The 12,434-nt window shown below is 43.2% G+C and overlaps 1 protein-coding gene across 1 annotated transcript; it reads right to left on the bottom strand.

The window, feature by feature from the left end:
* Positions 1 to 832: 832 nt before the first annotated feature.
* Positions 833 to 4,559, bottom strand: LOC142373705 (leukocyte cell-derived chemotaxin-2-like). The gene is made up of 4 exons (XM_075457081.1): positions 4,354 to 4,559; positions 1,948 to 2,059; positions 1,199 to 1,350; positions 833 to 1,114 (listed from the first exon to the last, which is right to left on the bottom strand). The coding sequence occupies exons 1-4, from the start codon at positions 4,376 to 4,378 to the stop codon at positions 948 to 950; spliced, it is 456 nt and encodes a 151-aa protein (XP_075313196.1). The 5' UTR covers positions 4,379 to 4,559; the 3' UTR covers positions 833 to 947.
* Positions 4,560 to 12,434: the final 7,875 nt, after the last annotated feature.

Raw genomic sequence — 12,434 nt, 5'->3', positions numbered from 1 at the left:
CTGTATCAAGGGGTCCGGCACTCCATACTCCCGGAGCACCCCCCACAAGAGTCCCCGAGGGACACGGTCGAACGCCTTCTCCAAGTCCACAAAACACATGTAGACTGGTTGGGGGAACTCCCATGCTCCCTCCAGGATCCTGCGGAGGGTATAGAGCTGGTCCACTGTTCCACGGCCAGGACGAAATCCACACTGCACCTCCTGAATCCGAGATTCGACTATCCGTCGGATCCTCCTCTCCAGTACCCCCGAATAGACCTTACCAGGGAGGCTGAGGAGTGTGATCCCCCTATAGTTGGAACACACCCTCCGGTCCCCCATTTTAAAGAGGGGGACCACCACCCCGATCTGCCAGTCCAGAGGCACTGCCCCCGATGTCCACGCGATGCTGCAGAGGCGTGTCCACCAAGACAGCCCCACAACATCCAGAGCCTTGAGGAACTCAGCCGGAGGTGTGCACAGCGTAACTGCTACTCTTTTGTAATTTGTGGCTTTTTCTAAACCCTTTAATTGGCTGTTTCCACATATTAATGTTTGATACAATGCAAGTTGATTTGAGTATTTAATGTACGAATGATCTTCTCAACAACTCATTTATGTATTCACTTATAAACTGTCACCAGTTGCCATCCTTTGAGCTTAATTCCAGCCTTCTTCTGGCTGTAGCCGTCCACTGTTGCTCTCTAATGTGGGAATATGTGGTCATAACATGATCAGCAGCTGGCGGCACCAAACAGAACACTTCACAGAAGAGTGTTAAAGAGCACAGAGCTCATACTGATTTAAATCAACACAATAAAACCCATTTTTATATTAGATTGTTTTATTGACTGCTGCCCTGTGGGTCAAACATTTCAGTACCAACACATAGAGGCCTCGGTTGGTCCGGTCCGGTCCTCTGGGGGCAGAGCGGGCTCTTGGTTGGTGGTCGGGCTCTTCAGAGCTGCTCAGAAGTAACTTGTGGGGTCACTCTTGTCACACATCTGGACATGAACATGTGAGGTGATTCCTGGGTAAACTGTCTGCATGGGCAGCATGGTTCCGATCCTCTCCCCCTTCCTCACTGACCCAGAGGTTCGGTCCGGCCTCACGTAGAACAGTTTGAAACACAGACCTGCGGGATGAGTCACACCCTCTCAATCAATGAATCAACAATGCAACCAACAACAGGCTCAGAGGGTGTGTGTGGCGGACCCACCCTCTCCTCTCAGGTTGATTCCCTCATCGATGGCCGCCTTTCTGGGATCGTTGTAGACGATGAGTTTTCCCTGTAGCGTCACATCAAACGGAGCGTAGACGGCCGACCCGTCTTGGCACACGATGTCCAGCCCTTCGTGGAGTTTGCCATTCCTGAAAGCAGCGCACATCCAGCCGTTAAAGGGACAGTTCGCCTCTTCTGACATGAAGCTGTATGACATCCCATATCAGCAACATCATTTATGAACATCAGCGTTTTGCTTCTCAAAACAATATGCGTTCAACAGAGTAATACATTTGCATCACAAAATCGTCCCTCCATTAAAAGTCAGACCTCACAATTGCTTGGCACTATTTTCTCTCCCTTCATATCAACGCGTACAGCCACGTTACAGTGTTTGCTGCTCGGTCTGCACTTCGGTCTGCACGGTCTACACAGCAGGCAGTGATACGAAGGGAGAGAAACCATTTTGTGATGCAAATGTATTACTCTGTTGAACGCATATTGTTTTGAGAAGCAAAACGCTTTATTTTTTAAACCCCAGCCAACTAGCCGGACTACCTTCATCAACACCAAAACGAGGCTGGAACTCTGCTCACAGGACGCAGCAGGGGGTAAGAAGATGTTCAGAAATGATGTTGCTGATATGGGATGTCATACAGCTTCATGTCAAAAGAGGCAAACTATCCCTTTAACAGCTGCTTTAATCGCCCAGTCAGGCGGCCTCAGTGTGGTTGCTGCTGACTCACCGTCTGGCTCCGTAGTGTCCCTGGCCAAAGCTGTCCGACGTCCTTCTTCTGTTGTTCGGGTTCCCGTTGCAGAGCTGACCGAACTTAACGCCGTCACACACCCACAGCACAGCTGGAGACACACCAACACACGCCGTGAGTCTGATGGGGGTCATGGACCTCAGAACTATTTTCTGAGAGGGGGGTGCACTTATCAATGATTAAGGATTTGATTTGAACTTCTTTAATAATAGAAGGCAGTTATAAGAGAACTGGAATGGTTAAACGCGGCATCTTTATTGTTAAGAAAATGAAACTTTGATAACTAAATCGAGCCGTTTAAGGAACATAACGGCATCATTTGGAACCTTGAATGTGTCGTTTATTCAGCAGCGATACTGAACATATCCGGGCTCAGCAGGTAAAACACCACAAATGAAACAAGAAAAGTCTGCCGACTCAGGGCCTTCATGCATTTCCAAAAGTGGACCTTCTCCCAGTTGACCTACTGATGAACATTTTAAGCAGGGTGGAGACATGGCTTTCATCCATCAGGTCAATCAGGCCTCAATATTAATCTCCAAGGAGAAGTGCAGACAGGGCAGTCTGCCTGTCTCCCATACCACCTAATTATGAGGCACTAACAGTCTTCAGGACATCTTTCTGCTATTAAAGGGTTAATTATTTCTTTACACTGTGGCTTTAAAACTATTAAAATAGCTGTTTTCAATAAGGAAACTCACAGCCTCCAGATTAATGACCCAATTAACAGGTTCAAACCTCTCTAACATCCACAATGTCTTGTAAACCTGGATAAATTGTACCTCAAAATGGAGCTATGTTTGTCTTCTTTCCATCTTTGTGCTGGACCTTAAAGTTTTCTCTCAAATCACCTCAGATTCAGACAGCGCCATCACACACTGCCATCATTTCCATGATAAACAGCCTCTCCTTCTCTCCTTTACACCAACAGTGAGGGGAGTTTTCAAACCTGTATTTTAAACAGGACCTTGATAGAAATGACAAAACTCTCCTCAACAGACCTTTCTGTTATTGTCAGGTTACTCTTTTTTTTCAATGTGACTTATAAATAGATTAAATAGATTGAAACATGTCACGCCCACGGGATTTTCCCCATGTTTTTAGTTTGATGTTTTATCATGTTTTAGGTTATGTTTTGGTTTTCAGTTCATGTCTTGCATTTAGTTTACCATTGTCTTCCCCACAGTTTCCATCTGATCATTAGTTCATTCCCCTCACCTGTTTGTTATTGTCACCAGCTGCACCCAGTCACTAATCACTCCCAGTTCCCTATTTAGTTTCCAGTCTCCCCTGTCCTTTTGTGATGTCCTCCCCTACCTTGTTACCTGATTGTCGCTCCTCATGCCACGCCACGGCTTCTTGTTTAAGTTAAGTATTTATTCCATGCCATGCCTAGTCGTTTCTTTTGTTTTTCCATCGTCATGTTTTTGTTAACCACGCATTGTTTTTGAATAATAAAACCCAGTTTACCTTTTACATCCTCAGGGTTACACATACCTCACCACCTTTACCTGACAAAACAGCTGTTTGTTCTAAAGAGGCTCAACCTGTCCTCCTCCGTCTCTGGCTTAGGCCGTCCTTCTGTGTGGTTTTCCTCACTAATGATGCCTAAAGCAGCCAGGTTTCACCATGGCAAGTCAGTATCTCATGATCTTTTTTAGCTTGTTTTTCCTTTAATTGTTTACTTATCTTTTATACTGTACACTGTTGCAACACAATCATTTCCCAAATTGGGATGAATAAAGTACCTATCTGTAAATAACCTGTTTTGGAGACCTCATAACTCAGCCATACGACATCACAGAGACCTCATTCAAAGTTTATATGTGACAGGAGACTCTCAGCTTTAACTGAATTAAAGGGTTTGTTGCTAGGACGGGTCGTAGATTGGCACCCATCAAAAATGTTCTAGTTCTTATTGTAATTTAGCCAATAATCTGATCCTTTCAGTGTAACCCCTCTGCCTCTGAGCGCTCAGACTGGCCAAACATGAGTCTCTCCTGCGTCATGCCTCTGCGTGACTACGGTGACAGATAGCGACGGAGAAGCATACTGAGGCCTTTAGTCTCTGCTGCGTCATGCTGCTGCGCAGCCAGCCTGCACAAAGCTGGGAAAGAGCCACGGATGTTGCGACAGATTGCCGAGGCTCAGGCTGCATATCACACCAAAAGCATAGATCTATGCATTAATTATGTGAAAGAGATACATGTAAGTCAGACAAATTTAGTCTAAATTCAGATTTTCTCTTTTTAAAGCGTAATGCAGTGTTGGTGATGGTGAACACACTCATTTCTAACACAGGTTTGGTCACTGAAGCATTTACAGCAGCCACTGAGGACATGAGACCCAGCCGACAAAGGGCAGCAGCATTTCTCAGGAACTCACCCAGTAAAACGATGATGCTCCTCATCCTCAGACCTCAGTGCTTGATCCAGATGAAGCCTTCCTCCTCGTCCTCGCAGGTTTTATAGGCTGAAGTCTGAACCAGCAGCTGGAAACAAACACACGCTGGAGTTTCCAAAGTTTCCCAACAGCAGGAGGTGATGAAACTCTGGCGTTTACAGAAAGTATCCTCTGGATTTACTCTGGTTGGAGTAAACATGCTGAGTTGATCTTCTGTTGAAAGGTGGAATCAGGATTACATCAGAGGAGACGCAGGTAAACACACGGAGAGTTGGCCAACAGTGGAAAGCTGTGACCTTCAGACAGCAGCTGTTTGCTGAGGCTTCAGCACAGAGTCGGCAGGCTGCAGGACTCACCCAGAAGGCCCCAAAGCTTTTTAACCCTCTATGGTACGCATTATGATCCCAGTTGGTAAAAAAATGTTTTGGGTGTTTTTTTTGTCTTAAAATAGACCAAGTAAACTCAATCAAGAGACATTTTCAAAAAATATTATGTTTTTAGGGTTTGTTGCCATACGGCAACACGGTACGACAGTGGAAAGTAATGAAAACAAGAGAGTTTTGTTTAAAATTGTAATAACATTTATTTAAAAACTCATGTTATAGTCTCAACAATCCCCAGTAGCCTGAACAGTTAAGAATGCATCTCATTTTTCCAAACTCTACAAATTCATTTCCGGACCCTATAAATCCTTACCAGAGGGCATTTGGAATAGAGATTTAAATGAGGTAAATGACAAAGAGATTTGCTGGGACACGGTGTGGAAAAACCTTAGTGGCGTTTCCAAAAACCCAAACCACCAGTCTCACCCCCAGAAGGCGTTGTTCCATGAAGATTATCACATCTCTGAATTGAGATCTTTGCTCACTTAATGCCCCGGGATCATTCTTGCATGTTTACTGGGAGTGCCCCGGTGTGGTCGGATTTTGGAGGGAAATATCTCTAACTTTAAGTGATATTCTTAAGATCAAGATCCCTGTTTCCCCAGCCTTACTTTTGCTCAATGATGACTCTTCTTTAAATTTGTCGCTACAACATAGTCGTATTCTACGGGCAGGCCTCACAGCAGCCCTTAGATGGCAGCCGCCACATTCCTTGGCCTGGCAGCATTGGGCCAATTCATTTCTTGAAATTGCCCTGATGGAGTGGTCTGTTGCCCGTGTGCACGGAGCCAGCCACAAGACTTTGCAGGGCTGGGAAGCAGCATGCAAGCTAATTAAAGAAAGGGTGCAGCACCACTGACCTTGATTTCTTATTTATTTATCTATTTTTTATCTATTTTTTATTTATTTTTTCTCTTGTTTGTTTTATTTTTGTGGGAGCGATCCTGGGTGGGAGGTTCATACTGAGTCGCCAGGGGTATGGAGAGTTGTTATATTGTTGTTCCTCTAAAATATGTTGGTGATTTCTTGTTAAAGTCATAATGTGTAATATTTCACGTTGTCTATTAACAAATTTGAGTCTTATCATTCACAAGTATTACCTCAATCGTTATTACTTACCTCCATCACAAAAGTGCAGTGTTCTTATATTCTTTATATTCAGCATACGAATGTACATAAGAGTGTTACACTCCAATGAATGTCTCCATGTTGCTCCGCCATTTTAAAACTACAGGATTTGTAGAAGGACATGTCATCAGTTTCGCATTTTCCGTTTCCACATTGGAAATGGCGACATGGAGACATTCATTGTCCGTGAAATATTACACATTATAGCTTTAAGGAATAAAACAATGTATTTGATGAGAACATACATATATCTGTACATTTCTCAATAAAAAAAAAAGTTGATCACCAAAAAAGAATGCATCTCATTTGAAAGTAAAAAACATTTAAAAAGACATTTGTCATAGTTTAATTCAAATTGTTGTGCTATATCGCTGTGTGCTATAGCGACTTGGAGATCTACACTGCTGAACCAGTTATCAAAAAACAGCTTGTGGGACTGGTTGGCTGGGATTATGCTCGCAAGTCGTAAAACGATGTTGCCACCTGCACACTTAATCCTAATTCATCTTCACTACCACACTGTGAGGGCTAGTTTTGCTTTCTCCCATGAGGAACCATAAAATATTGTTGTAATCATTCTGTAAATTGAAGAAAGATGTGTCAAATATCATCACATGCAATGCCGAAAGGACTCACAAAGTGCATTATTATAGTAGACTATAGAAGATCAGTGTACACCAATTAAAATTTCTATTAACTTTACTACAACAGTCAAATGTGTATCTGTCAAATTGACGGACCTGAAAAAATAATTAAATGACTCTACATGGTAGTGGAGCCTGAGTCCATAAAGTTTACAATATGCTTTTGAACAACATAGGCCTATAACTACATATAAAATGTTATCAACATGCCAGGCTAGCAATTCATAATGGTACAGTGTTGCCATATGGCAACATACACATTTTTAGATTTTTCTATTATTTAATGATCAAGTACAGTGCAATAAACTACAGAATAATGAACTTAAAGTGATACTCCGGAGTAGATTCACCCTGGGGTCATTTGAACCGTGATATCCAGCCAAGTAGCCCACCCGCAGTTTTTTCGATATTGGCTGAACATCAGCTGAGTTACTGAGTTATCCCGAATAGCTTAGTACAAGCGCTAACGGACCCTGGCAGTATCTCCAAAATTACCACACTAAAATCACATGCCATGACACCAAACTTCTACAGTAGTACCAATATTGTCTGTACTCACAAAGCGATGCATTTGGAAGTTTGAAAATAGTCCAGGAGTTTATTATTATCAACACAAGCCTGATAGCTTCTCTGCAGCTAAAGCTGCGTCGACGTCACTTCTGGAGCTGGGAGCTTCAAAGTAAGATGAGAGTTGATCTACTACTGTAGACAACAAAGTAAATGCTATATTCTACATGTTTTTTTTAATGAATTTTTATGTTGTAGAGTTGTGAAATTATTTTATCAATGGAGAAATTGAGCAGCCTTGCTTTAAGCTATTTTGTAATGAATTAATTCATTTTAATTTATTTCATCAATTGGATGAACTCTAATTGGCCTAAAGATGATTATTTAGTATTTTTGTCTGTCTGATTGAATGCTTGTGTTAACAAAATCAGACGTTACTCAGTACTTGAGTAGTTCTTTCACCGAGCACTTTTTTACTCTTACTCATAAAATATTTTGGATGACTCCTTTTTACTTGAGTCATATTATTCTAAAGTAACAGTACTTTTAGTTGAGTACAATTTTGGCTGCTCTACCCACCTCTGCTTACGGGACTATTTGTACTCCTGAGGCCATGAAGAAGAAATGCATCGAAGCAACATGGCTGCTGCCCTGAGACGGGTTCAGAACGGGGTGCACGTCTAAAAGTCAGTGAGGCCATTTGAAAACTTGTTTAAATCTCTGTAATAAACTCTTAATAAACTGCGACGTCGTATAGTTTCAATGCAATAGATGAAGGCCAAAGAAACAATTCAACAGATTTGTACAAAGCAGCCGAGCAGAGGGAGGAGAGGTGCATCATGGGAGCTCCCCCAGCAGTCTGGGCCTATAGCAGCTTAACTATGGGATGTTTCAGGGTCACCTGAGCCGTCCCTAACAATAAGCTTTATCAGAAAAGGAAAGTCTGGTGCTTCTTTGCTGTTTTCTTCTTCTGAAGATTTGCATGTTTCTGTGAGTTATAATTCCGGCAGCGAAGCATCTCAGCGCCTCGGGAAGCATTGAGCATGATCAATGATTCACTCCGTACAATTAGTTTGAAAGGTTCGACTCCGCGCAGGCAGGCCCTGCGTTGACTGATGATTCACACACAATCTTGTAAATACAAATAATTATGCACGGCAGATGGTTATTCATTCAAACCTTTCAGGAATAATGAAAGGAGTGTGTCCTCCACCACAAATGGATGGTTGCATAAACAGCATGTTTAATCAGAGGCTATCAAAACGCCACCTGCTTTCGTTAAAAGACTCGACGTTCGTCATTCACGCTGAAATTCTGTTGTGTTTCGATTGGCTTTGATTGGCTGACGTTCCTCTTGGGGATTCAGAGTAAAACTGTAAAACTATAGCAGTGGTAAAACTAGTTAGAAGTAGGGCTGGGCGAGTTAACTCCTTATTATCGTGTTAACTCGCGTTCATTATTTAACGCCGATAAATATTTTATCGCGCATTAACGCAGGTTTTATTTATTTTTTTAAATAAATTTTTAGAATTAAAAAAATAATAATTGAGGAGACAGGAAGCAGGGGGCAGAGAGAGGGGGAACAACATGCAGCACATGGCTGTCCGATACGGGACTCGAAACGGGGCCAGCTGCAGCGAGGACTATAGCCTCTGTACATGGGGCGCCTGCTCAGCCCACTTAAAGATCACGTTTATTTATCAAGGTCACGTTTATTTGTACAGCACCTTAGAACAACCTGGGTTGACCAAAGTGCTTTACATAAATAAATAACAATAAAATCCAACAGATACATTTAACAAAGAAATTCAATTTACACTCAAAGATGACATTTGTTTCACCCAGGTCCGAAAGCCTTGGAGAAAAGGTGGGTTTTAAGAGATGTTTTAAAAATTTCCAGAGTTTCTGATGAACGAATATGCAGCGGTAACCATGGTAACCCATTCCAAAGTTTAGGGGCAACCGCTGCAAAAGCTCGATGGCCTTTAGTTTTTTAGCCTGCATTAAGGCACATCCAGGTAAAGTTTGTTAGCCGACCTCAGAGCTCTGATTGGTCTGTGAACAGGTACGAGTTCAGCTAAATACTAGGTGGGCCGGAATGTTTAAAGTGTGAAAAACAAACATCAGGATCTTAAAATCAATTCTGAAGCGGACAGGAAGAAAGTGCAGAGAGGCCAGAGCCGGGGTTATATGTTCCCGTCTCTTTGTGCCTGTTAAAAACCGAGCAGAAGCGTTTTAAACTAAACCTACGTACAACGAGCTGCAATAATCCAGTCTGGAAAAAATAAAAGCATGAATCACCTTCTCCAGGTCACTAGGAGAGAGGTGAGGTTTCACCCTGGCCAGAAGTCGCGGCTGTCGGCAGGCGGCAGCATGCAGTGATACGAAGGGAGAGAAAATAGTGCCAAGAGATTGTGAGGTCTGACTTTTTCCTGGAGAACCATTTTGTGATGCAAATGTATTACTCTGCTGAACGCATATTGTTCTGAGAAGCAAAACGCTTTATTTTTTAAACCCCAGCCAACTAGCCGGACTACCTTCATCAACACCAAAACGAGGCTGGAACTCTGCTCACAGGACGCAGCAGGGGGTAAGAAGATGTTCAGAAATGATGTTGCTGATATGGGATGTCATACAGCTTCACATGGGCGTCAATTGGGTATGGCAGCTGCCACACCTTGGCTCCAGGGGAAAATGTAAATGTTCGGGGTTTTTTTTTTTTTTTTTTTTAACCCATTGACGCTGGTAGCTGCATAACGCAACATTGTTCATTTATCATTATTTTCAAGACGCATGCAGCATGTAATGCACAATAATTGGTTCAAATACACATGAGGTGGGTGTTTTTGATTTTTTTAAGACCATGTGACCAAAAATATGTTATGTGATTCGTCGACAATAACACGTCAAACAATGTCATAGCCTGTTCTGCAATAGTGCGTTTGTAGCTAATTTGACAGCTCGGCTACAATGGCTGCGGTTAACGAGACATACTGTGACAGCGATGGAAGTGATGTGGAGTTGGAAGGGAATGATCAACAGAATTTATTAGAGGAAGAGATAGTAGGAGATGTGCCAGAAGATCCCTTAGATAGAGAGCAGGAGTGGAATTTGTTTGGAGAGGATGAGGACGAGGACGAGGAATTTTTTGGCTTTCAAGTAGACTGGCAGTCCGCTGGATTTCGCACCCGACGTCAACAAAAGTTTACTCGTACACCGGGGCTGAAGGTGCCAATATCTGAAGATGCAAGTCCTTTAGATGTGTTCTCGCATATTTTCACTGATGAAGTTTGGGATATGTTGGTGACACAGACAAACTTATATGCGGATCAGACGCGCGGCCACACACCATCCAACTCGAAGTGGAGCCCCGTGTCAAAGCAGGAGATGAAATCTTTCATCGGTCTCTGCCTAACTTTTGGAATAATCAAACTACCAACTCGCCGGGATTACTGGAGGCAGAGCAAGTGGCTGTATCAGACAAATGTAGCCCGAGTGATGGCACGAGATCGTTTCGACATGATGTAATTATTTATTCTTGCGCTGCATTCTGACGACTTCTCATTCTTATTTGAGTGGCGTTGGCCTCAAAAAAAAGAGAGCCCGGTGCGAATTACTGCAGTATGACAACTATGGTGTTTTAGAAGTCGTGTCACTGAAGTTTACAGTATAACTGCACAATGCAAGATATATTGCAGGGTTTTTTTATCATTCATTATTATTGCTGATATTATTATTATGATTTAGTTATAGTATAGTAACAGTATAGTAATAGTAGTATAATAAATAGCAGCATTGGGTATTATCCTGAATCATAAAGCAAAACTACATGAACCAAATGTCCAACATTGATTAAAAAAAAAGTAATACAATCCAGCCAGCGAAAAAAAATTTAATTTTGAATCTTCACTCATATTTTTAGATATCTACATCTCCAAGACAACACTGATCCTGCAGTGGACAAGTCAGACAGGCTATGGAAACTGCGGTGCTTCTTGGACCTCCTCTTGAACCAATACCAGGCCCTTTATGAGGTGAATGGTATTGTGACCGTGGATGAGTCCATGGTAAAGTACAAAGGGCGGCTGGCCTTCCGGCAGTACCTCCCCATGAAGCCAGTCAAATGGGGAGTGAAGGTATGGGTCATGGCAGAAAGTACAACTGGCTACGTCACCAGCTTTCAGGTCTATACGGGGGCCATGGAGGGCAAGGCGGAGCTCAACCTGGCGCACCGTATCGTCACCGACCTGGTCAGCCCATTCTATGGATCACACCTGTCTGTTTACATGGACAACTTTTACACCAGTGTGCCCTTGCTCGTTGACCTGAACGTAAGGGGGGTTGAGGCTTGTGGCACGGTTCGTGCAAACAGAAGGGGCCTACCAAAAAACAAAGAGCTCAGCAAGCACGCTGGCATGGCTAGGCATCAGTATCGGGTGGCTCAACAGGATAAGCTGACCTTGTGTGTGTGGCAGGACACCAAGGCAGTGATGGTCCTGTCCAACCACCATGACCCCATGGCTTTGGGGACTGTGATAAGGAGGGTCGAGGATCAGCGTCAGGTGGAGGTTGAGGTGCCAGCCTGCCTTGCTGACTACCAGCTACATATGAAGGGTGTAGACCTGCTCGACCAGATGGTAGGGTACTACACACTGGAACACAGGTCTTTGAAGTGGTGGAGGAGGCTGTTTTTTTATTTTTTGTCCGTCACATGCTACAATTCCTTTGTGGCAGCCAGATCTGCTGGAGGAGATGCCTGGAAATACAGGAAGGTTGGCAACAAAGCCTGGTTGGAGGACTTGACGATGGAGCTGTGCGTCCCCGTGACCAAAAGAAGTGCTCCCCACCAGCCCATCTACATCTACAGCTTCAGCTGGGCATGATCTGGCCAAGATCAGTGAAAAGAGAAAGACCTGCAGGGAGTGTGCCAAAGAGAACACCAAGCGCCCAGGGACTACACTGATGGGATGCAGGCAGTGCAATATCCCCCTGCACCGCGAGTGCTTCATGCACCACACTCTGAGAAAGTAGTGTTGTGTAGTAGTGGGCATGTGTGTGTGTGTGTGTGTGTTTGTGTCAGTGTGTGTGTGTGAATAAACTGGGTATGTGTGTCTGTGTGTGTATTGACTCATCTTTTTCATTTTTTTAATGAAAATGTGTTGGTGTTAATGCTGAATGAACATGACGGAATAAAAGCAGAGAATTTAACCTTTAAAATGCAACTTATTTCATGTCTTTATGTGTTTCAGAGGCTGAGATATTGAATTTTTCTTAGGTGTTTTCAATGAATTGTTTTTAGTTCAAAAAACCCTCAGGCATTGGGGACCTTTTCTAAAAACTGGCTTAGGCATTGAGCAGCCTTTTTTGCAGGTGCTTTAGGCGCCAATGGGTTAAATGAATT

The sequence above is a fragment of the Odontesthes bonariensis genome, chromosome 23 (genome assembly GCF_027942865.1).
Source record: "Odontesthes bonariensis isolate fOdoBon6 chromosome 23, fOdoBon6.hap1, whole genome shotgun sequence".
NCBI lineage: Eukaryota > Metazoa > Chordata > Actinopteri > Atheriniformes > Atherinopsidae > Odontesthes > Odontesthes bonariensis.
This window is presented reverse-complemented; position numbering and strand designations above follow the sequence as displayed.

Excerpts from the sequence above, each read along its gene's own strand:
- LOC142373705 (XM_075457081.1), bottom strand. The coding sequence starts at position 4,378 with ATGAGGAGCATCATCGTTTTACTGG. Across the intron at positions 2,060-4,353 it reads GAGCATCATCGTTTTACTGG|CTGTGCTGTGGGTGTGTGAC; the intron begins GTGAGTTCCTGA and ends GTGTGTCTCCAG. Across the intron at positions 1,351-1,947 it reads GGACACTACGGAGCCAGACG|GAATGGCAAACTCCACGAAG; the intron begins GTGAGTCAGCAG and ends CGCTGCTTTCAG.